Source organism: Ovis canadensis, chromosome 22, assembly GCF_042477335.2.
Source record: "Ovis canadensis isolate MfBH-ARS-UI-01 breed Bighorn chromosome 22, ARS-UI_OviCan_v2, whole genome shotgun sequence".
Taxonomy (NCBI): Eukaryota; Metazoa; Chordata; class Mammalia; order Artiodactyla; family Bovidae; genus Ovis; species Ovis canadensis.
The window spans coordinates 58,944,282-58,969,860 of NC_091266.1; the positions used below are offsets into that span (position 1 = coordinate 58,944,282).

At 48.0% G+C, this 25,579-nt stretch overlaps 1 protein-coding gene across 17 annotated transcripts in view; it reads right to left on the reverse strand.

Moving 5' to 3' along the window:
- The window catches only part of CHST15 (carbohydrate sulfotransferase 15), an 80,840-nt gene that overhangs the window by 36,631 nt on the left and 18,630 nt on the right, over positions 1-25,579 (reverse strand). For 6 of the 17 annotated variants that reach the window (XM_069566794.1, XM_069566800.1, XM_069566795.1 and 3 more), the window contains one exon: positions 621-1,666. In XM_069566794.1, coding sequence (XP_069422895.1) covers positions 621-1,166 — 546 coding nt within the window. In that variant the 5' untranslated portion in view covers positions 1,167-1,666. Of the gene's footprint in view, positions 1-620; positions 1,667-3,284; positions 3,427-24,119; positions 25,549-25,579 lie in introns of those variants that run through there. The other 11 variants (XM_069566804.1, XM_069566802.1, XM_069566803.1 and 8 more) reach the window with 4 other exon arrangements.

Here is a 25,579-nt window from a genome sequence, read left to right on the forward strand (position 1 = left end):
CCATCCATGGGGTTTGCCAGGCAAGAGTACTGGAGTGGGGTGCCATTGCCTTCTCCCCAATATGATCCTACACTGAGGCTTATTACAACGTTTGCATGGGGAGTATTATTGGATGATGACTGAATACTAAAAGTAAACTTGGTAAACAAAGACCATGCTTTTCCTAAAACCCCAATAAAAATAAAATATGAAGAGAATAAAAATACAAGTTCCATCAAAATCCATTCTACCATGATTTATCTTACACACACACACGACTATATAGTTGTATATTTCAGTGGCTGTTAGAGACAAACACTGTGATTTAGGGCAGACTAGAGAGTGTTCTACAAAAGTAATTTTAACTGCCAGGACCACCTTTCAAGCAAAACATCCCAGAAAGGAATTATCAGAAAGGGGGTTCCTTCAACCGTTTTAGCTGTGCCATTTAATACAGAGTTCCCTGTTGGCATTAACAGCATGGACACAGCCCTCTCAGTGAACTCTCATCCATAAGGCTGTCAAAGTGCCACTATTACACTTGGGACATTTTTGGTCACTTTCTTGCCAAAGGTGATGATAGGAAAGGAAGCAGCCATTCTTTAAAATCAGTCAACAGAGATGCGCATCAGGCTACTCACATGCAATTCCTGCTTCTTGAGCTCTTCTATGTCTGGGAGCTGTCTGGTGGTGAACTCAATCCTGGATGTGATGCTGTTGATAATTAACTTAATACTTGGATAGTCCTTCACGTATGAAATATTGTTTACAGAGGATTGGTGATGATGTTCTTTTGCGTCACTTGGATTTTCACCCTCCGTCAAGCTGGGATTGCTGGGGAAGGCTCCGTAATGGAAAGGCGATGAGATCAGAAGCTCTTGGTGGACCCCAGAAAGGATGTAAGAAGCCATCACCAACGTCATTATTATCAATCCAAAAACAAGGCTGCATCGCTTCCCCTTCTTGAAGCGCAAAAACCCACCCCAGCTCTCATTCCCATCAGCCCTCACTTCGAGAACAGCCAGCAAGTTCATCTGCTTACCGTCCACTCGAAACACAATTTTGTTTTCTGCTTTGCACACTGGACAGTCCTGGCGACCGTGATGGGAGCCTCCTCGGCAGCTGACCTGCTGTGTCTGTACGTTGTCAGGCGACAGTTGGATGCAGCAATTAATGCAGTGCCTCATGATAATGCCCCTGGACTGCTGGCCCACTGAGCCATGGGCGAGCCCCTGAGGAGTCTGGATGCCTGCAAGTTGTGCTGTGAAACTTGAAGGATGGCTCAGTGATCACATAAGATGTTTGGAAGGCACAAGCAACAGAAACCAGAATAAAAATGAGCAGGTGCCAAACCACCAGAGAATGAGGGATCACGTTCTTTGGTTTGCCTCCAAAAGATAACACGAGTGATGTCCAATTGTCATGCTCTGTAATCCTGGAAAAAGCCACAGGTCAGGAGCACTTCTACCTGACCTTCAGGTTTTTCCCATGGCACCAAATGAAGTGGACGTGTTCTTGCTGGAGAACATGGAAACACCCAAGGAATTAGAAGATCTCATGGCCTCAATGAGAGATGGACAGACACACCATCCATGTAGAGTCCATGGAGATTTCTTCTTTCACATCCTATGTTCCTTTGAAATGTTTCCTCTTCATGGGAAACAAAATCCTTAAGATGTCAGATTACCTAAACAACAAGGAAAAGAGGTTTTATTACATTAGATGATGACAGCAATCACCCTGGGAATATCTTCCAAGGAGAGAAGTTCCCGCTTCTTTTCCACTTCTAAGTTTCAGCCACGCTGGCTAGGTCACAAACAAGTTACAGAAAATCATATAGGATGAAGGGAGAGGTGTCAGGTCCTTGCTGTTTGGCTTTGGAGTTCAATCTCTGCCACCAAATGTGACCCCAACACCAGCTCCACCAGCACCTTATTAAAACACGTCTTATTTCACACAACCCACATATTCTGTAATGTCTGTGCCTGGACACAGCTAAGTGACTAGAACCCTTGCTCTCAACTTGGAATCATTCTTAGATTCATGCAGAGTTAGTCACTCTGAATTTGAGGGATGAATTGAAATAACAACTCTTTTAAATCAACAACAAAAAAAAATCCAAGAGTAGTTAAGATGGGAGCAGGCAGAGAAAATATTTTTTCCCCTCCGAATAGCACTAATAGTCTTTTAACCTAGAGCTCCAACCAGTCCATCCTAAAGGAGATCAGTCCTGGGTGTTCATTGGAAGGACTGATGCTGAAGCTGAAACTCCAATACTTTGGCCACCTGATGGGAAGAGTTGACTCACTGGAAAAGACCCTGATGCTGGGAGGGATTGGGAGCAGGAGGAGAAGGGGACGACAGAGGATGAGATGGCTGGATGGCATCACCGACTCGATGGATGTGAGTCTGAGTGAACTCTGGGAGTTGGTGATGAACAGGGAGGCCTGGCATGCTGTGATTCATGGGGTTGCAAAGAGTCAGACATGACTGAGCGACTGAACTGAACTGAACATTTATTATCAGTGTAGGATGCAAAAGTTAGTGAAAATTTAGAAACACTGAAATGATTCTCTCCTTCAGCAGACTGTATCATATTAAAAAAAAATTGACTTTAAGTTATTAAGCAATTAAATCCAACATGCAGTACTCCCCCGAGTAACAGAACACTTCAGACCCTGAAACAACTTTTCACTTTCATCATCCTTGGGAAAACATGATTCTTAAAAATCCATTAATAGAAGTCTGCAGTTATAAAATGTATTGTTGCCCAAGTGACACTTCTTTGTAGACATTGTAAAAACAGCAAAAAAGAGACCTATATGGTTTCTAGCAGTGGTAGAACATTGCTAATGAGCTAATCGTGTGACCTTGAGCCAGCAGCATAACCTTTGTAAGCTCTGGTTTCCTCACCAGTAAAATTAGGATGAAAGTATCTCCCTTTCAAGTGTGTAACAAGTACTAAGTCAACTAATGCATGTGAAGAGTTTGCAGAATGCCTACACATGTTTAGGATCCCATAAAAGAGAGATAACATGAATAATGATAGCATCATCAGTGACTTTTACTATTATGTTTTTTCGTTGTCAGTGAATGCCAAGAATGTCTGAAGTGGAATCAAAGATGGGCAATCCCATCACAGTATCTTTCCTTAGCACCTGAGAATCAGCTAAAGGTGGCAGACTCACTTCTGCCTCTGCACATACACACACCCCTCCAACAATCCTTACTGTCCCCAGGAAAGGTGGTGTTACCCTGCATAAAGCCCCCCTCGTTTTGGCAGAGAGGCCAAGCAATCAACTCACCAGCAGCAACATCCCCTTCCCTTGGACAGAAAGGCTTATGTTTTATCAGAACATGATGACCGTGAAATAGCCATGCGGTATTCCTAAAATGTCCTCCACAAAATGTTCTGCATGGTCGATGGGTCTTCAGGGCTTAAATTGCCTGGAGGAAAGGTAGAATGGCCCAAATGACACAGACTTCTTTAGAGCAGACTTCACCTTTTCTCTGTGAATCCATAAGAGAGGACTATAATACACAACATTTCCAAAACATAATTGACCATGGAGTTCTAACTAATGTCTCAAGGAAGCAGTCTGAGGAATGCTAGTGAGTAAAGGCTGAGACAGGGGTCAGAGCAGTTCTGAGAAGCACAGAGAAGAGGGCAACGTGGGAGCAAACAGCCCAGAACCAGGCCAAGATCTCAGGCTCCACCACCCCCTCATCCCCGAGAGTTTTTGGAGGGACTCCGTGGAAACCTCAAGGCTCAGACCGCTGCCTCCAACTTGCTCAACCAGCCCTGAACCATCACTTGCTACAAACAATTCTCCCAAACCAAAGAAACAAAAGGGCAAGCTCCCCTACTCAGAAACCCCGTCACTAAGCCAAGAAAACATTTTTCACACAGCAAAGATAAGGCCAAGCAGGGTTAAAATGAGATTCCAGCCAGCATCGCAGGGAGGGAGCCAGTTTGCACCCTTCTGTCTCTCTGGCTGCAGGAGGCCTAATTAGATCTTTTCCAAAACATGGTCTTTGAAGCTCCAAGACAAAAATGTACAAAATCTGGACTCACCAGAATGGGCAAAACATTCCTCAACCAGAACAAAGGTTTTCTAGGACAAACACAATAAATAAATAGACCTGAGTAGCCAGAGTGGCTGACAGTCTCAACAGAGAGGCCTGGGACACAGCAGGCCAGAGGATTTGTCAGCTGGGCCAGCGGCACCCTCCAGCCAGACCTCCCATTCTACGTCTCACTTCGTAAAATGGGAGTAGAAAACTGGGGAGACAATTCCAGAGGCCTGCAGAGCCTAAACACTCAGATCCTATGTTACCTCCTAAAATTCACTCCTTCATCCCTTTCCTCTTTAATTCTCCAGATCCCTCGCGAAGGAGGACTCTGCACTGGGCGCCACCCGAGATGCATGTCCAGGTTTGAAAGGATCAGTCACCCGGTTGTGTTCAGCTCCTTGTGACCCCATGGACTAGCCCACCAGGCTCCTCTGTCCATGGGATTCTCCAGGCAAGAAGACAGAGTGGGTTGCCATTTCTTTCTCCAGGGGATCTTCCAGACCCAGGGATCGAACCCAGATCTCCTGCATTACAGACAGATCCTTTACCACTTGAGCCACCAGGGAAGCCAGCGCGGCCAGGTTTGGGGGCTTGAAACCAGGACATGACGGGGATGTGATGTCACACCAAAGAAATATCTGGTCTTTGTCTCAGTTCCTGACACAGTGCTTCTAAAACCCTTGGAACATCCTGGGTGAGAGGGGTGACATGGACAATACCTTTTGCCATTTGTAACAAGCCCCTTTCAACCACACTTCAGCTTATGTTAGCAAGGTGACTCTTGGAGGGGGAGAGGGCCTGGACAGCTTCAGGATGGGACTGGTAGCAGGAAAAACTTGGAAGCTTGGAACTCTCAGCCCTGCCTCTCCAGCCTCCAGGGAAGGGGAAGAGGCTGGTGACTAAGTTAATCCCCAGTGGCCAATGATTTACTCACTTGTGCCTACATAATGTTATTGTTGTTCAGTGTCTAAGTCGTGTCTGACTCTTTGCGTCCCCATGAGCTGCAGGCCTTTCATAAAAACCCTCTAAATGACAGGATTCCGAGAGCTTTCTGGTTGGAGAGCCTGTGGAAGTGCTGGGAGGGTGGTATATAAAGAGAGGGCCTGGAAGGTCCATGACCCTCCCCTAGGCTCACTCTGTGCATCTCCTCCATTTGGCTGTTCTTATATTGTCTCTTTTGTAATGAACCCATAATAGTAAGGAGGGTGCTTTTCTGAGCACCGCACATCATTCAACTTAAGGAACTTGAGAAAGGACTGTAGGAACCTCTGACCCTGCAGCCATTAGAACGGAAGTGTGGGTAGCCTGGGGACTCAAGACTTGTGACTCAGGTCTGAAGCAGGGGCCGTCTCAGAGGTGGTGCTGGTGGTTTAGTCACTGAGCTGCATCCGATTCTTGCGACTCCACGGACTGTAGCCCGCCAGGCTTCTCTGTCCATGGGATTTCCCAGGCAAGAATACTGGAGTGGCTTGCCATTTCCTTCCCCAGGGAATCTTCCCGACCCAGAGATCGAACCCGAGTCTCCAGCAGTGCAAGCAGATTCTTTACCGCTGAGCCACCAGGGAAGCTCCAGTCTCCGAGGACTGAGCCCCTAACCCATGAAAGCTGTGCTAATTCCAGGGAGTTACTAGAAAAATTCAACTGGACTGCAGGACTCCCAGCTGGTGTCTGGAGAGAGACACCAGTGGAGACTCTCCTCGAGAGAAAAAAAATGTCTGTTACATTTACAGGTTTTATCGAAACATCTGACTAGCATATAGTATGTGAAATACTGGATTAAAAACTACCATATGACTAGTGAGTGCATTGCTGTGAACAGGGCCTGGAGCTTTGAGGTTTCCAGACCACCCTCGTCCAAGTGGATGGGACTGGTACAGCAGTGACCATAATAGGGAGACCTTTGCCTCACCTGGAACTTGTATCCCACCTGGAGTTAGGGGAATAGCGGGACAATAGACAATTTTCAAAGTCGCAAATGAATAACATCATCTCAGATGCTGGAAGAAAACACAGAGAGAAAACAAGGACACCCTTAGAGCAGGGGGTCCTGGTGCCGCGCCAGGGCCGGGTGATGCTTTGTTGCGGTGGCCTGTTCTCTGCACTGTAGGATGTTTAGCAGCATCCCTGGCCTTCATCCCCGGGGAGAACTGCTGCCTTAGAAGAAGGGGAAGTAAAGTGGAGAGGATGGCCAGGGTAGACCTAATTAAGGTGGATTCATCTGACTGATGAGAAGGAAGCCAGTCACGTAGGAACCAGGGAAGTAAAGATCCCGCAAAGAAGGGAAGCTGGAGAGCAAAGTCATGGGGACCAGCAGGAGAGCAGATCTCTGGGTTATGGGGGAGGAAGGGGGTGGGAAACAGATGGGAGAAAAGGCAGGGCCAGACTCTGGAAGGCCTGGAGGGCTGGGATCCGTCCACACACAAAGAAGGAGGCACACTCTGGATGCTTTCAAAACGATCTTTAAAATACATATAGCTGGGAACTCATGCACCTAGACTGAAAGGAAAATGGATTGCTGTTTTTTTTTCCTGGGTTGAGATTTTCTATACACCAAGAACAGTCATTCCGAAACCTAACACTCAGGCTATTCTTTCTTAAGAAATAAGCAATGGATATCCACTTCACCTGTCTGGAATGTCCCCGTTTTGGTGCCAGTGGACTCCGATTAGCCAGGACCCCTGGCTCTCCCATTCGTGTATTAAACTAGAGTCCGCAGGCATGCATTTCAGTGAGATCGCCCTCCAGCCAGGGCTCAATGCTGTGCCCTGTGGGTGCAGGCTGGAATCGTGGGAACCCAGTACCACTGTAAGAGATCAGATAACCGGCCCCAAAATAGAAAGCGTTCAATTACCCAGCCTTGGCTAAGATGGCCCCTATTAACCTATGCACCCCAAGCATCATTAGCAAGCCATTTATAACAAAATTGTAATAGAGAGACCCAGATATAGTGCTTCAGATTAAGTAATTGAATGCCCCCTCAGCATTAAGATCGATAAAGGGCATCCAATTTCACCCTGGGAAAACCTTATTAAATAATTGTAGCTATAAGCTGATATAGCAGAAGAAAGATGTATAAAACTTCCAAAGAAATCGGGATGAATTTAAATAAATGCCTCCATTTAGGTAAAACATTTACATCTGCCCTCTGGGAATGGCTGGGGAGGGGGGGAATAGCTAATTACATTCTTTTACTTCAAGGTTTTAAAGAGAAAAAATTGATGGGTCTTAATTAGCCTTTACTAAAACACAAAACCTTCTACTGATTACTTTGTCTAACTGCTGACATTTCTCTTCAGGCTATGTATATGAAAATACATTTTTTCCCCAAAGAATATTAATCAACAAGTGGCAAAAGGAATATTTGTCACATTTAGCTCAAGGAGAGGGGAGAATTCTGTACAAACAACAGATGCTCAGTCTCAATCTCATACCTGGATCTCATGCCTCTGGCCACATCACAATCAGTAAATAGAATAAAGAAAGCTACATTCCTCAATTCACGTTGTCAGTCAATAGCACAATGGGAAGAATACGGTCAGCAGTCATGTGGGCCAGCAGGCTTTAGCTGTGTCCACCTGGTGACCTCAGACAAGTCCCTTAAGTGACCTGGGCCTCTGTATTCGCAACAGTCCTTCACAGTAACAGATCACGTAGAGCACTGAAGACTGGGTGCTGGAGCGGGCTTCCCCTACTTTGACCTCGAGCAAGCCGCTAAACCTCTCTCCTATTTCCTTGGGTGCCAATTGGAGATAATCTTAGGGTCTATATTGTAACACTCAGAGAACCCATTTGTGTCCAGTGTGTAGAAGAATGTCTGGCCCACAGTAAGTGCCAAATAAATCTTAGCTATTATTAAACACACACAGTCCTGGCCCACAGGAAGTAATTGGTAAGTAGCAGTTTACTACTGTTTATGGTAGTTTGACCTTTGGTTCCAGCTTATTATTCCTCTCTGTTCACCCCCTTCACCAGATAAAGGACTCTGCAATTCTGCTCATCAAATTAGCAGAATACCTTTCTCTACCCTTTGACTTGGGTTTGGAAACTGCTTTGGCCAACAGACTGTGGCTGCAGTGATAGCAGGCCAGTCCCAAGCCCAGGCCTCAGACGGCTCAAGTGTGCCCCCCTGGCCTCTCTACCTTTACGGGTGCTGTGGGAAGAACACGGCAGCTTGGCCAAGGGGAGGACAAGAGACACGTGGAGCAGAGCCACCTGGCTGAGTCCCCCCGGAGTAGCCAATACCCTGCTGACCCCCCGCCAATGTCCACAGACACACGAGAAATAATAAGTGGCTGCTGTTTTAAGTCACTGAGTTTGAGGCTGTCTTGCTATGTGATAAAAAGCTATCCAATACACCCTTCTACAGGTTGCAAACAATAGACTTTACTAAGTTTAGCTGATACGATTCGACACTGAAGAGTTTCAAAAAGTATGTTTATCTAAGTGAGCAATTCAGGCCAAAGTAATTAATCACCGACTCAATGGACATGAGTTTGGGTAAACTCTGGGAGTTGGTGATGGACAGGGAGGCCTGGCGTGCTATGGTTCATGGGGTCGCAAAGAGTTGGACACGACTGAGCGACTGAACTGAACTGAACTGAATTCATCCAAAGAAGACCCAGTAAATCAACTGAATCAATGCTTTTGCCCTGGAGAATTCTTTGGCTAACACCAAAAGTAGATATGCCAAAATAATGCTGAAAACCCAGATGGCAGTTGGTCCCAAATCAAGACAAAACTACCCAAATGGCACATACCAGGTTATTTTCTGACGAAATGTGTATTTATGACAACCACAGCTACTATGTTTCTCCCATTCTCCCCACTCCCTGATGAAGAAACTTCCCCCCTTGCCTATTTTACAGTCACTATAACGTCTTCCTTGCTTCCTCTCCTGAGCAAGCCCTTCCTGCATCCTGTTCTTCTGGTTTCCTTGCCAGATTTTACCTTTCCTGTTGACCGGGAAGTCTCATCTGTGTTTTGTTTGAGACAGGATTCTCAAACTGACCTACAGAATATCCCTGGCTCACTCAAAATGTATGTCACATGCAACACAGGCAGTTTTTTTTAAGTTATTTTTAAAGCATACTTGCCTCTGTATTAAGCTCATCATCAAAATTTTATTTGTTAATAATGACCATTGCACATGCTTTACAGTATAGAAAACACATTTTAAACTATTGTTTCATTATATAAAATATATCTATATGAAAAAGACATTTTCTCTGAGATCAAATTTCCACAAATACACAGCCAGCTCCTCCTCTGCATCTAGCCCAGGGAACCAAATGATGTGTAACTTGGTAGAAAGTTGGGAGGGAGCAAAAATGTCTTCTGAGCAGTCACAGGCTTTGGAGTGAGGCAGACCTGCATTTCAATCTGACTCAAGTCTGAGCCAGCCTAATGATCTCGGGTAACTAACTTCACTGTCCTGTGACTTTATTTCCTCATCTGTAAAATGGGGATAAAACTATCTCCACCCAGCATGGATGTGAAGAGGAAATGAGATAATATATATAAAATGCTTAGCCTAGCAACTGGCACACAGCAAGCCTCAATAAATGATACATATTCTTTGAGTTATTACAGGAGAGGCCTTTAGGCCTTCTTCATTCCAGGCTGCTTGCTTTCAGTGTACATATAGTTCTAGGTACAGGTGTCCAATTTTCCCGTCTGCAACTAATATGAAGTAATGAGTGAGAAGAGGCAGGTGGCAGCTAGAGGCAGGCACACAGATGACAGAATAACAGCCAAGTTTTATAGCCGAAACAGGATATTAAAAAGCAGAGCCGACCGGGATCATTCAGATGCTTCCATAACCTGGGTGAGGAGCCCTGGAGAGCCTGGGATGCCTGGAGTTTCGCCCTGGGGAAAGATGAGACCCCCTCGGAGTGAGCATCTGTCTCCAACAAGGCAGCAAGCCACAGGGTGTAGCCCCTGAGCTGAGATTTCCCAAGGGGTCACCATCCAGACCTGACGCTCACCTGGCCAATAACCCCGGACAAGTCCCTGCATCTCTGAGCCTGTATCCTGTACATAAAATACGGACTCAGGACTACCTCTTTCAGCCCGGACACTCCTGAATGGATGATTTGCAATGAACTCCTCCCTAGTAAAAGCCCATTATCATTATACTCATAATCATCTATTATGTCTTCGGGCCACTAAGAAGCCAACCATTTTGCAGCAAGGACTGAAAAGCCTGTGCGATACTTGCCTTATGCCAGGCAAAAAAGCTGGACAATTAATTCCCAAACACATGAAGTGTTCTCTCCTTATTAGTAGTTCCCACTGGGCAGCACATGTTTATCAAGCATCCATGGTGTGCAGAACACTGTTTGTTGAGGCTACAAGTATGAAAAATGGCCAGTCCGCCCCTCTGGAACATCCCAATGAACCCCAAAATGGAGGTTCCAGAAAAACTACCACACTCCGAATGACAGATCCCCTTTTGAGGGCAGCTGCAAAGCCCACCAGCCCCTGAGTGTCTGCAGAGCTGGGAGAACCAGCATTAGTTCAGGGGGCCAAAAAAGCACCCCAACAACAGGGCTGCCTCACTGACCCACGGGATCTCCAATGGCTGAAGGCAGGAGATCAAACGAGATCTTTCTAACATCCTCCAGGACCACTCACTCTTCCAGAGGGTAACCTGCCCCAGCTCCTTCATGCAACAGCCAGATGTACCGACGACACTAGCCAGATGGCCCCCTCTCTCTGCAAAGCGCAGGACAGCCGGGGGCAGGGTGGACAAGAGGCTGCGAGATGTTCACACTGCACCATTGCCTGAGAATCTCAACAGGCTCGAGATGCTAAAGGTCTTCGTGACACAACCCATGATTTTCTTGTTCTGAAACCAAACTTGTGGAGAAACTGTTCCTAAATGCTCATTTTATTATTTCCGGCCGTAACCCAAATCAGTGCTTGATTTAGGTACTTGATTTCCCACTCAAGGCTGCACATCTATGGTGACGGTTTTCTATTAGGGCAGAACCTACTGGAGACAAGCTTTCCAGGGTGCTGTGGGACCCACCCACCTCCACGGTTCTTGGCGAGAAAGCAAGGACAATCCTACAATGCACAGCATGTCAAGGAAGCCGCGTGGAGTCTATTTGAAGACACTTGACATTAGAAATGAAATACCACTCCTTGTGCAGACTGAGATACATGCTTCAAAGCATGGGTCCAGTTTAGGGTTTTAAGTGGCTCCAGGGATGATGAAAAGAGAAGGTAACAAATGTTGCTCCAACCCCTGCCTCGCAAGGTCCTTTCTTTTATTTTATTTATTTATTTAGTTGTGACTGTGCTGGGTCTTTGTTGCTGTGCGGGCTTTTCCCTCTCTGTGGTGAGTGGGGGCTACTCTCTAGGTGCGGTGCTCAGGCTCAGTACCTGCAGCTCCCAGGCTCTAGAGCTCAGGCTCAGTAGTTGCGGTACACGGGCTTAGTTGCCCCAAGGCATGTGGGATCTTCCCAGATCAGGGATTGAACCCACATCTCCTGCATTGGGAGGCACATTCTTCACCACTGAGCCACCAGGGAAGCCTGCAAGCTCTCTTCTTGATGGCAGCTCTCTGAGGTCTGCACTGTGACCCCCAAGTTATATACAAGAAACTGAGGCACAGCAGGGTTAAAAATATCCCGGGAGCCCCATGTGTAGCCACTGGCAGGACCACAATCCAACCACAAGTGTGTTGGCTGCAAAGCCTATGACCTCCCTCTGCACCTCACCATCACATAAGGGAGTAACGCGAGGGGAAACCTGCCCAGAACTCGAGGCTCAAGGAGTGGCGAGGTCAGCTTTCACCCAGCCGCACCAGCCACCCTGGCTCCCAGGCAAAGAGGCGTGGCTAGGGTCCCGTGACTGTCTGAACCATTGTACTGTCAGCTCCACAAAGGTAGGGTCAGCGATGCTCAATCCTGAAATCAAATCAACTTAGGTACTGGAGTTCCTTGTACAACAACCATGCCTGGCACAGGGGTGGGCATTTTCTGAAGAGTTTTTAAATGAATGAGTGAAGGAGCAAGCTCTTGGCAGAAATCCAGAGCAAGGCTTTTGCTATTTAGTGACAATAATAAAAATGACACGAGCTAACATCTATTGAAGGCTTTCTGGTGTCCAGACAGCAGGCTAGGATTTATACGGATAATCCTGTTTATACGTCATGAAAATCTAACAGGAAAACATCATGTAGCTGTCCCATTTTATAGACGAATTTAATGCTACACACTCCACCCTCCACATGACTTAGAAAACGGGAGAGAGAGGGCTTAGATCCAAAGACCTGGGACCCCTCTTAACCACCCACGGGACTGTAAGCAAATCCCGGCACCACTTAGACCCTCAGTCTCTTCTTCCCAAAGTATGATGCATCATCACAGAGTCCAGTGACCTCAGGAATGCAGGTACCTGATAACTAAGGTATGTTTTTGCATGCTTTCAAGAATTCAAACATCTGTAATAACAAACCTTAACTACGGAGGGGGTGGGGGGGGTGCAGGGGGGTAGTGCACATTTTCAGCAAGGGGATCCTTTTGGCCCTTGATCACCTAGACCACAAAGATGAGAGGCAGATTCTAGCTTCCAACAATGTTTCTTTACCACAAAGAGGAAAAGGAATGGAAAAGAGAAGTGGCCCCAAGTATAATGCAGAGACTAGGTATTCGGGCCTCAAGGAGCAGGCTGGCTCTGTTCCCCCTCACTTGGGGGTCCGGAACCCTCTCACCTGCTTTGAAGCGGTTTCAGGAAGAGTAAAAAGACTGCCTAGCATCAGGAGATACCCAACTCAGATGTCCTTCAGGAAGGGCGGAGGAAAGAGGTCTTGCCCAGACAGAGCTCACATATTCAAAACCAGCAGCGAATAATGACCCTGCAGATGCGTGGCGGTTCTCTGCAATGAATACATTAGAGGTGGCAACCATTGAATGTGGAGCAGCTGCGTACTCCCCACCAGATGGCCTTGCTGATCTGAATAGTTTTAAACATTGTTTTATTTCCAAAGATAAGCGAAATAAGAATCTGGTTAACCCTTGAACAAGAAGAACTGCCTGACAACAGTTCTTGGGATTTCTTTTGTATGGAAAGAGTGAGCAATCGGACTGAAACGCAATATCCTCTGGAGGGTTCTGGAACAAGATGAGGGTGAAACAGGATTTCTCCAGAACATCCACTGTCTGCTCGAAGACAGGTCTAGCCCTTACTAGCGGCGGCAAGAGGCAAGGACAACAACTCCTGCACTGCTCCCAGGTGGGATGTGTAGACCCCAGAGCCATGGGGACGTGTGGGCCAACCTCCCAGGAGTGTGCTAAGGTATGCCAGGAGCTGCAGGACGCCACAACTAGAAGCTTCTGGGTTTTACATGTTTAAACACTGAAAACATTGTTTATAAATTAAGTTATACTCAGATACATCGCTAAGTGATACAAAATCTGCACAGAGTTGCAGCTTGTCTTGCCTTCTGCAAGCTGCCTGGGGACAGCCCCTGGCACTCCAGTGAGAACTTATTATCTTCTGCCTTCAGGGTCCCCTAGGGGCGAGCTTGAGAAGCGCTGATACAGGGCCTGGGAGAACTAGCAGGAGCTGAACACCTATTATGGCAGGCACTAAGGTGCCTCTCACGTACCTTGCCTTTGAAACGATAACAATAGATGCAATCGCTCCGTTTTGCAGGTAAGAAAACCGAGGCCCTGGGCAGTGAAGTGGCCTGTCCTAAATCACACAGCAAGTAAGTGGTAGAGCTGGAATTAAACATGAGCTGAAGTCCAAGCCGCCCCTCTCATAGGGGGCGTGGGGGCAGGGCCCACACATACATTATGGCTTCCAATCACCAAGCTTGCAATTTTACTCACATAGAGTATCACTTTTACAACCACAAAGATGGGAAAGATGGAACAACGATGACAATTAATGTTGAGGAAACAGGAGTGGCAAATAGAAAGTGGGCTGGGCCAAGGTCCCTGGGACATGAGGTCCCATCTCCGAGCCTCAGTTTTCTCATCTGTTGAAAATGGGTCACTCTTGTTCTTTTCCCCACATCAGGTGCAACAGCAAAGAGACTGCAGGGCTGTACAAGGCAAGGTGTCATGGCACAGAAGGGGTTTATGCAAAGTGCCAAGTGGGAAGTTACAGTCAAGCTCTACTTCATCCCTTCACTTTTCAAGTTATCTTCTCTCTCCAACAGACATAGTATAATGCTCAACTGCTTTTTTTAAAAAAAAGAAAAATGAAACACAAATCCGATTGGCATTTAAGCAAGAATGACATGCCTGGGAGTGAGCCTGGGAGGGACATGTCCCTTGCCCTCTCTGCCACAGCCATGGGAATCCCTGAGCCGACTACAGAAGTCCCTAGAGTAGGCATCCACATGCACAATCCAGAAGAGTGCCAAGGGACCACAAGCAGAAAGGGCAGTGAGACCCCAGAGGATGATGTCTCGTGACTGACTGTGTGCTGAGGCCAAATCAGCCTCTAACTCCTTTGACCCCAATGCTGCTTCCCACAGCTGCATGGCGTGGGAACAGGCACATTGCCCCCGTGGAAGGCAAAGCATGGTGGCTGGGACTAAAGATGAAGTCCATGCCCTAGAAGTATGTGAACACACACACAGAGACGTGCACGCATACCCATCAGGTTACTATGTGCCCTTGACATACTAAGTCACTTCAGTTGTGTCCGACTCTGTGTGACCCCATGGACTATAGCCTGCCAGGCTCTTCTGTCCATGGGATTCTCCAGGCAAGAATACTGGAGTGGGTTGCCATTTCCTTCTTTAGGGGAGCGTCCCAACCCAGGGATCGAACCCGCATGTCTTACATTTCCTGCACTGACAGGCAGGTTCTTTACCACGCCACCTGCAAAGCTCCATGTGCCATTGGGCAAACCACTTTACATTTCTGTGCCTCGGTTTGCTCATCTATCGATGAGAGACAGTGGCATTACGCACCCACCAGAAAACGGTGAGGGTCAAGACAACTCGTGCACAATGCCTCCACGGGGCCGCCAACTCCAAGTGCTCCGCAAACAGCAACCAGATCCCCACCGCCTCCCCCATGTCCTTCTCTCCCTCCCAACTCTGCAGACAGGATCTTAGTTGAGCAGGATGGACTCTCGCCTGGGGTACGAAGACCCAGCCAGGCCTGGATGCAAGACAGGAAGAAGGAAAGTCGCGAAGGCTGCGTGTCAGCAACATCTGAACAAAACTGATTGAAACAGGCCCTCTCCTTTGCTGACACGGCAACAGTGACACTGGTCCCACCAGGACACGTGGAGCCAAGAACTAGATTTTGGATGGAAGGAGAGACCCAGAGAAGAAACTAATTTTAAACGTGGTAGTTTAAGCCAATATTTTATAACTATAAATGGAATATAACCTTTTTTTAAAAAAAAGTAAATGGCAACCAAAATACATGTAGTTGTACCAGTTAAAATAATCACAATACTCCTTAGTATTCAATAAATACATAATTTTAAATGGTAGTCTCAAACTCTCCTTCTAACATCCTTGACACTTTTAGAAAAGAGACCCAGTTTCTAATAACCTCACTCAAATCTGAAATCTAGATTCCCAACCTCTGTAAAATAAATAGGTCAAGTAAGTATTTATTTATAGACATATCACCCCAGACACTGAACACAGATCAGCCTATCGAAAAGGAAAAGAATTATTTTCTCTTCTCCATTAAGTAGAGACATCCTGAAAGTGTTTGGTGGGGTATGATTTCTTTTGAAAAACATCTTTCCAAGTTTTGATTCTTGATGCTGGAGAGGTGGACCTTCAATAACCATCAGAACAAAGACATGTTCTCCAAGAACAGCTTGGTAAGATGCTGCTTCAGTGGAATCCTCCACGCCCACCCTGCTGATGGAGAGGACTAGTCTCCTTCTGCAACGAGTTAAAGCAAAGAGGGGAGCTTCTCTGGCAGCTCAGTGGTAAAGTACCTGCCTGCCAATGCAGGAGACATGGGTTCGATCCCTGATTCAGGAAGATCCTTGGAGAAGGAAATGGCAACCCACTCCAGTATTCTTGCCTGGAGAATTCCATGGACGGAGGAGCCTGGTGAACTATAGTCCATGGGGTTGCAAAGAGTTGGGCATAACTCAGCGACTGAACATGCACACAAAGCAGAGAGGGGATGGGAGAGGAAGTGATATGGGCTATAAAAGCAGACAGCTGGGCAGCAAGAGCTGCCCTGGGAACTCAGTTCTACATAAACAAGTAAACATGTAACGTCTTGGAATTAACCATGGAAGAGTGGAATTTTTCCATAAAGATCTGGAAAGTGTTCAGGCGTCATGATGAAGGTTGGCACTTGTTTGCAGACAGCAGACTTCTTCCTGAGCTTAAAAAAATCTCAAACTTTTAAAAAGTTGACAAAAAAAAATCCTAGTAGCTGACTTTCTATCAAGAACTGCTCTGGGTCGGTTCAGAAAAATATTTGGTCAAAGCACATAGATATTCAGACCTTGAGTCAGCTCAAAGTCAGTAACAACTTCTCCTGACACAATCCGAGGGCCTACATGGTGATTTGTCCACCCATGCAAGGCCCAGCAGAGGCCTTGGAGCACCAAATGAGCACTGGACTTGGTGTCCCCAGCGACATACAGTGAGCAAAGCAGGAGCGTGCCCGATTCGATGGCTCTGATACCACAAGGCCCGGAAACAACCCCCTGCCTAGGTGACCTTGGGCAGGCCCCCAACCTCTGAGCCCTGGTCAGCAGCCACGCTGACCATTCTCCATTCAAGGAAAGGGCAGGACTCTGCCCCAGGCAGATGCCGCCTCTGTTTCTGTCTCCATCTGACTCCCCCAGCCTCCCTGGAGGGCTACCATCTCCTTCTACATTGACCCATGGACTCCTGCTCCCCCTTCCAATATCAGCCAAGCTCTCCCAACCCCAGACCAAGTCAGCCCCTACATGCTTGTTGGGCTGGCATTTTCCTTGACCAGTGGACTATAAGCTCTATGAAGGCAAGAGAGCCTCTTCTGCTCACTTTTAAAATATTTCCTAAAGAAGGAAATTGGAAAGGCAGGCAGGAAGCAGGCAACATATACAGAAATAGAGTACAGTCACAAACAGAGAATTCCCAACGATGGGAAGGGGAGAGAGCTGACGTTCAACATAGGATTTCAAATTTTGCACGTTTTTGGAATCTGCTTCTCTAGGATTAGTCCCTATGGCACTGAAAAGACATTTCTTGGTATCTCTCTGGCCTGCAGCTGACGCTGGTTTCAAGGGCAGGACTGTCCAGTGGGCTGGCCCCAGGCTTGGGCACCCAGAGGGCTGCCCCACCCATCCTCAATTCTGCTGGAGCAGAAACAAGGGCCACCAGGGGCCGAGGCTGTATCTTACTCCCCTAACCTCCAGTGTACCTCCCCGCTGTTCCAAATTAGCTTTCATCCTCAAGAAAACACCAAATGATATGTCTTAGCAAATTACATGATTCTTATCTGTGGCCGGAAGTTTTGTTTTTTCCATCTTCTTTTGCTTTTCACTCATTTTCAGTTCTTAGAACCCCTTCAGGCAAATTTTTCTAAACGTACTCAGCCTACCCAGTTTCTCAGCACAAGCCACAAAACCCCAGGACTGAGTTCAGGACAAAAGAGGGAAAAAAGAAAATTCTTCCTCCTGTTGGATCCTTTTCATTCCTTTCCTGTAAAGGAAATCTGGAAATGTTTCAAAAACATCAAGTATTCAGAGTCAACTGAAAATCCAAATTAGCTTTTTCCTTTCTGTCTTTCTCTTTTTCTTTCTTCTTCTTTTTTTTTTTTTGAAGGGGGGAGTGTGTTCTCCTCAGCCACTTTCCCCTCTTCTATACTTAAAAGAGACAAAATACCAATTACTATGTAAATAAATGAGCTCCTTCATTCAATCAGTTTGAAGGATTTACTGGTTTTTATGGGCAGGAGAAACCAGATTTTCAGGTTAAAGTAATTCTTCATGGCATTCCAGAGTGCCAGGGCTGGATGGGTTTAAGTGCCAACCAGTCTGTGCCAGCAGGTTAGGACCGGGGGAGACTGGAGCCTCTTTAATGACCCCTCCACGGGCCTGTCACTACTGCCTTTCTCCAGCCTCACCCACCCCTCCTCCTCTAAAATTGGCCACAAGAAAAGCTGACGTTGTCACAAAGCAATACGGGTTGACTTTTTTTTTTCCTGACTGTTCATACCCTAGGATTATTTTCACTTTAGGATGACAAAACACACTTTACAACATTGCTGGGCCGCCTTTGGTTAGTTAACTCAGTGTTTCTGAGGTTTTCACACACTTTTCTGCAGTTGTAAAAATGCTGAGCGGAAACGAATGATCATGAACAAACCCCAAAGAAGTTTTTCCCTACGAATGGCCAATAGCATTCACTTTACAATGGAAAAAGAGATGGAGGCGGTTCAGCTTGGGGAGAAGGGAGACCCCTACCTGGACTGCCAGTCACCTCGCTCCTAGAGGGGTGGGGTCAGTGCCAAGGCCCCCTCCTGGTCCCCTCACAGCTTGCTGGGAACAGGCAGGGCCTTGGGGAAATGGCAGGATTGTGTGAGCACCTCCCAGAGCTTTGACCTCTTTCTCTTGCCCCGGTCACCCCCACTCCCGCTGAGATCTGACCCAAAAGGGGCTTTGCAGCAGGAGCAGAGGAGCTGTTTGCACGCCCCCAGAGTCACTGGCGGGGCTTCTCCAAACATCACCGGGCACGCAGACCCCGACCCCTAGTGATGTGACGACACCACCCACCACTTACTATGATAATGTGCTAGGACTCTTGCAAGCAGCATATTTGAAGCCTCTTTAAAATTCTCCTTGGGATCTCAAAGAAGAAATTAGGGGGGAAAATGTTCAAAAGTAGCAGGAAGCTCTTAGACATTTATCTTCCTTGGATATTTTCTGGCCGTTAATTTGCATTCACATCCTTTAGGGAAACCACGGGCACTTTCACACTGGTCCTGACCCATCTGTTCAGTCATCAGTGCTGGGCCTTGAGGAGGGATGAAGGAAAAGGCAGACTTCCATCCCACCCTCCTGAGACCCGTCCGTGACCCAGTTAGGGACATTAGTCACCAGAACAGAGCCTCAGAACCAACCCCAGGCTCCCAAGAGACCTTCTTTTCAGAGTCTTCATTTCCCAGGAAAGGAAAAGTCAGGGAATCTGTCCCCAAATCAAGGTTGATTTTCAAGTCTGACAAACAGGGCATTTGGAGGAGGTTATATGTTGGCAATGAAGCTGATAACTAGAAGCCAAACCCATCAGCTACTTTGGGCAAAGTTAGAAATAGAAAGTAATACTGCTTCTCCAGGTAGAGCTGGGTTTTCAAATTTCATTAAAGGTTGGGTCTAAACATGTAAAATGAAGATGATGTACTGAGGCAATTATCCAGATACTTAATGTCCAAACTCCCAGAACCTTTGCCTCAATTACTGAAATAACTGAGGCAAAAAATGAGCATATGGCTCATTGCAGGAGTAGCTGCCTCCAGTTTTCACCCCCTCTGGTGGCAGGGAGGGCTGGGGGGCGGTCAGAGGCAGAGCCAATGGTGGTGGAGACTAGTCGCCACTTATGAGGAGTTCCTGGGGAGCAGGGAGGTGGCTATGAGCACAGAGGGCAACCAGGTGACCAGGGTCCTTGTCCTGGCCCCACAGCTTGACCCCAAGCCCACTCCAGTTCCCCAGCTGGAAAGAGAGGGTGATGACCATAATGTCTAGTCTAACAGAATTGCACAGAGGACTGAGATGACCATGGAACGCTCTGAGCAAGAAGCCTGGTACTCCCAGGTGCTTGACTGGTTGGTCACTACCGTTATTATATTTATCATCATCATTACTATTATTCCTATTACCACTTGCTCTTAGGACTTGTGTTTAGTAAACATATTGGGTGTGTCTCTGGTCTGGTCTGTGTCATGCCATCCCATGTTTCATTCTGGCCTCTTCTGGAAAGCCAGCTCTCTGAAATGCATCAGAAACAAATTACTTCGCTGTCTGTTGCAACAACTGATCCTTCATATTCTAGTACAGAAAGAGAAGATCAAAGCGCCTACATTTATTTTAATGTCTTCTAAGCTGGTTGAAAAAGAATCACTGCACTCTTATTAAAAATTCTGCTTTCATATCACCTGTCTTGATAGCCCTACTCTTACCAAAAAAAAAAAAAAATCAGAGAGGCAGAGGAAATAATTATTCTTTTAAAGAGACCTTATCTTGCAAATAACTGCAGATTGTAATAAGAATGCAGATAATTGTAATAAGAAACATAAATTCGAATAATTTTTAAAAAGGATCATTTTTTTATTTCCAGCCTTAGATCTGATGGTATTTGGGGCCCCAAGCCCACAAAGATGGCAGAGCAAGGAGAAATGCAAGCTGGGAAGAAAGTGTCTGCACAGGTCTGAGCACGTCCCTCTCTGGGCTAAGCCACCAGCAGACATGAGTGGGAAACGACCAGTCATAGTGGGGACTCTGCCTCTCAGAGCCCTGTCGCTGCACAGACATTCAGCTCAGTATCGTGCCCCGCAGGCCCCCACCTCAGACCAGTGATCTGAAATTCGGGCTCCACCAGGCAAAGGTGCAAACTCCCAAATCAACATCTCGCTTGCTTCCCTATATCCCCTGACTCCCAAACACAGGGAGAATCAGGTTCATCTGAATTCTGCAAGTTTAGCTCGAGCACCAGTCAAGGCCACACAGACCATACAGCCAGGAGACACGAGAGTCTTGCCAAGTTCAGGTTCACCCTTGCAGTTTTCAGATGCCATCTGTGGGTGTGAAGGGTGTGACCCTGCAGAAGTCAGGAGGGCTGGTCCCACGGGGTTGGGTGGGGGAGCCCAGCGGCTCTAGGAGGCTGAAAGGTGCCTCCTCCACACCCAGCGACAGAAGGGAAAACCCTGACAAGCAGAGTGCAGGGCTGAGGCCTGGGTTCAGAGGGTGGGGAGCCAGGTGTTTCCCCAGAGACCAGCAAGACCACAGGACTCATGAGTGTATGGTTTCAGGTTGTAAAAACCTGAGTGACTGACTTTGAACAAGCGAGGCAGAGAAGACCACCAATTACACCACTGTCCCCTCAGGAGCTCCTGCCAAGGGACACCTGAGCACAGAGCCCAGCTTTGCCCCTCCTGAGCCCACCAGCTCAACCCTGCCTAACCAAGGACCTCCGAGGGGGACTCTGTTTCTTACCTCCTTCATTCCTCTGCCTACCTGGCCTCCCAACAAAAGGCACTGGGAAATCACTGTTTCCCAAAATGGATGTAAGACTCCGTAGGGCACAAGATAAAACAGCTTTCACCCCAGCCCCAGATCTGCAGAATCTACTGCGGGCAGGGTGAGGCAGGTAGGCACTCTCTCCTACTCACTTTCAAGCCTCAAGCCAATGGCCACGGATATTCCTTCCTTCCAAGCCTCCCTTATGCAGCCACAGCCGCTGCTGTGAATTAGGAATCTGATGGAACGAGGGCAGCATTCACACCTTGGCACTCAGCCTGGGCTGGCCCCATAGGACTCTGCATTCAAGGACTTCTAGAATCCTTTCTCCTCGTTTCCTGTCCATATCATGGACAACAACATGCCCATGGTGTGAACACAGGGACACCTGGGAAATGCCAGCTGCCTCTTCTCACTGCTTTAGACCCCCCAGTCACCCTGAACATCAGCCTTGTGGGAAGAAAAAGTTCCTTCTCTGCCTTGAACACAGTCGGGGAAAGTCTGGCTGGTCAGGCTATACACAAGGAGAGAGTGGGCAGAACCGGTTGGTTCTGGGACTGAACCCATTTGCAAATAAAATCTAAGTGGTGGCAGCTCTCCTTTCTCATCCCTGCTCCAGGAGGAAGGAACCCCAGGCCAGCCATTTCCAACTCAAGGATCAGCCTAGAGGCTCTTCTTCAGTGATGACGCCCCAAAGGACAGTGGCTAAATGCTGGGCTCTTCCCCATTCCTAAGTTCAGGCACAAAGACTGGCTCCCAGTGAAACGTGACCATGGGGTGCAGAATCCCAGGAGGGAGGGACAACTCTCTGGGGCATCACAGGGACTCTCTCTACTCAGATCCCAGTTTATTCATTCAACGCAAGCCTGCAGGACAGTCAGCAGTTATCCCCCAGAGTCTTTTGCAGGGAGAGGACCAAAGGGGCGTCAGTCTCACAGTATATTTGTTCCAGGCTCTTATTTCATCTTTCAGGAGACTCATATGCTGCTGGTGGGAACCGTACTCAGGACAAAACCTTGGAAGACTAGCCACACGTACGGATACTGAGCACATTGTTTCCCAAAGACCAGCGATTCTACTCGTAGGTCCATGCCCAGCAGAAATGCATCCTCACGCTGCTCAAGGCCATGCACTAGAATTAGGATGCTCAGAGCCCTGGCTGTTAAGGCCAAACTAACACTGCAACACCAGGGAAGAATCTCACAGATGCAGTACTGAGCGCAAGAAAGTAGACACAAAAGAGAACATTCCACATAGTTCCATTTATATTAAGTATAAAAAACAGGCAGAGGCGGTGGAGATGACGATGGTGATCTTGCCTGACTGGGGGCTGGTGGGGGGTGCTCAGTGAGTAGAATGGAACTGGGCAATTCTGGGGTATGGTTTCCACACTCGACCGAGATGCTATTACACAGATAAGTTCTGTTTATGCAAGTCCATCAAGCTGTGAACCTTTGCAGATGCTCTCCAGCTAGGTCTGCTTTCCTCCACGGGAGGGAAAAGTTCATAAAAAGAAAAAAGAATGGGTGGTGGTAGGTTTCTGTTCCATAAGAAACTAAGAGAGAAGCAGAGGGCACACAGGAATTTGACTCGTGCATGAATGCGCCCATACAATTCCACTCTCTCGCTTTGACCCTGAAGGACAATGTTCTCAGAGAGATGCCCACTTCCTTTCAGAGGCACCAAACCAAAGCCACCTCTGCTCATAACCATTCAGGGCTGATTTTACAACCCATGTCTCGGTCTGGAGGCTAATGACCTCCAATTCCCAGATTCTAAGGGTTTCCAGGGTCTTAAAGGGTTCTTCTCAGGGTGGACTTGGCAAGGAGGCTGCAAGCCCCAGTCCTCTTGGGCCATGTCGTGGGGCCATTTCAGCCTGGCAGCCACCTGCAGGCCAGGCAGCTATGAGGTCTAAGTGTCGGTTAGTCGCTCAGTTGTGTCCGACTCTTTGCGACCCCACGGACTGTAGCCCACCAGCTCCACTGTCCATGGAATTCTTCAGGCAAGAAACTGGAGTGGGTGGCCATTCTCTTCTCCAAGAGGATCTTTCCGACCCAGGGATCAAACCCAGGTCTCCCGCATTGCAGGCAGATCCTTTACTGTCTGAGCCACCAGGGAAGCCCATGAGTTTTAAAGTGAGAAGGGAACACGCTCTTTGATCCTGGAGAGAGTTGGTCACTATGGAATCCCATCTGGTGCCCAGGGGACAAGAAGCCCACCACATTTTGAACCTTAAGGAAAGAGGCCCCAGGTCCTGGCACGTCACTCAAGGTCACCATGACCACCCCTGTCACTGTCCCAACATCACAGACTGTGCCCATCCAGGAGGCCTGCTAGGCCATCCCTCCCTCCTCTCTGGGCTCAGAGCTTCCTGTGCCTTACTCTTCTCCCAGCTTCCTCCATCACTCCCTGGAACTCTCTGACACCTCCATGGACCCTTGGCCACGCTTGCTCAGTGTACCAATGGGCACATGCACGCAACACCCCTGCCCTTCATCTCCCTTAGGGCACTCATCACTGCTGAAATAAGTCACTTGACTCAGCGTTTGGGTCTCGTCCACCCACTAGAAAGCGATCTCCATGCAGGCAGGAACCAGGCGTGTCTTAGCCACCACCAGCTCCCTGGTAGCCAGTTGTCTGTTTCCGTGTCTGTGTCCATCTGTGAGTTAAGGCTCAGAATGGGGACACCAAGGCATCTCCAACACCTGGCTGTCGGTCAGTGTCCTTTCTTCCTCTCCCTGACATCTTCTGTAGAAAGAGTGGCGTGCAGCCATGGGGCAAGTCCTAGAACCAAATCTCAGCCCAGCCACGGCCAGCTGGTTGACCCTGGGCAAGTTACCCAAGCCTCTCTGAGCTTTATCAGCTTCTCTACAAACAAGGATCAGGTTACCTACCTCTCAGGGCTGGAAGGGAGACGGACTGACATTAAGCACTGACCACAGTCTTTACAGTGTCCTTCCATTTGAGGTCATCGTCCAAGAAAGCCAGCTCACAGCCCAAAACAGGGATCTGGGCCCCGATTCATTCGTCAGCAGGTTCCATGCAGTGTGGCTGGGCGAGGCATGGACACAGTGGGTGGACCCCACAGATGAGATCCCGGCCACTTCAGTGTTGGTGAGGTTTTGCAGAGGTAAGAGGGATTTGTGAGGTTCTGCATATTCATCTTTTCGGGTTTCTCTCTCTCTCTCTCTTTTTTGGTTTACACATCAAGATTTTTTTCCCCAATAGTTTTAAACCCAACCTTATTATTTAAGGTATCCAAATGTCCCACACCAGCTAATAAAAATATTATGGGCTTTTCTTCCAGTTATTTTTCTTTTCAAAGTAAAAACAATGACTGCGGATGTCTTCACAAGGAAAATAAATAAAATCAGCTTTTGTTTGCAGACCAAGGTGCGATAACGTGTCATTTCCCGAGTGAGTTAAGTCCTGGATGAACACAGCCTTGAATGGGAGGATGTGATTCCGGACACCCAGGTACTGCAGACTGTCTTGGGCTCAGCAAGGGTAGACGTGGCCTCCAGAACCACTCCGATTGCCGAGCAGCTCTTCCTCCCCAGCCAGGACAGGAATTAAAGACGGCTTCTTTCTTGGAGTTTCGCAGCCCCATTCAAACCCAGAGGCTTGTGACAATGAAAGGCGAGCATGGCGTTCTGGCTCCCTTTGAGCTCACACCCCTGGTGACCTCTGTACAAACTGAGAACAAAAGAGGGGGGAATCCACAGTAGCTCTCCACACCGCCCCCTCCCCCACCGCCCCAAGACACGGCTCTAAAGAGCTGTCCTTAGGGATTCTGAGTGAAGCAAGCTCCAGCCTCCTCCCTGAGTACAAAATAACTTTAATCCTCATTCAAGATCTCCAGTTCCAATGTAAACCCGGCAAGTCCCAGCTCTCCTCCGCTGGAACCTCCCCTCCCTTTGGCAGCCAGCCCGGGGATGCTACCTTCCGCTTCTCCACTGGCTTCTAAGAGGAAACAGGCACCCACTGAGCCCGTACAAGCCCCAGCTCAACACGCTGGAGAGAACAAAGACTTCACACAAAGAAGTGGGCTTTTCCAAGCCCAGCAGCCACTGGCTCCTGAGGAGAGAGGCTTCGGCTGCCGGGGTCCGCTTCCTCGCCCGGATGCGCCGTCCACCCCCTCCCATCTCCACAGCTTCACTCCAGGGCTGGGAAATGACGAGGCTGACCTATGGTGGCCTTGGAATCCTGGACTCTCTCCAGGGGTCTTCCACTCAGCTGGCAGGGCAGAGCCCAAGCTGGGGACAACCAGAGATGAAAGTCCAGAGGGATGCGGCTGGTTCTCTAAGGACCGAGGCCCCGGGGCTGCAAATAGACACACACATAAACCATTGTG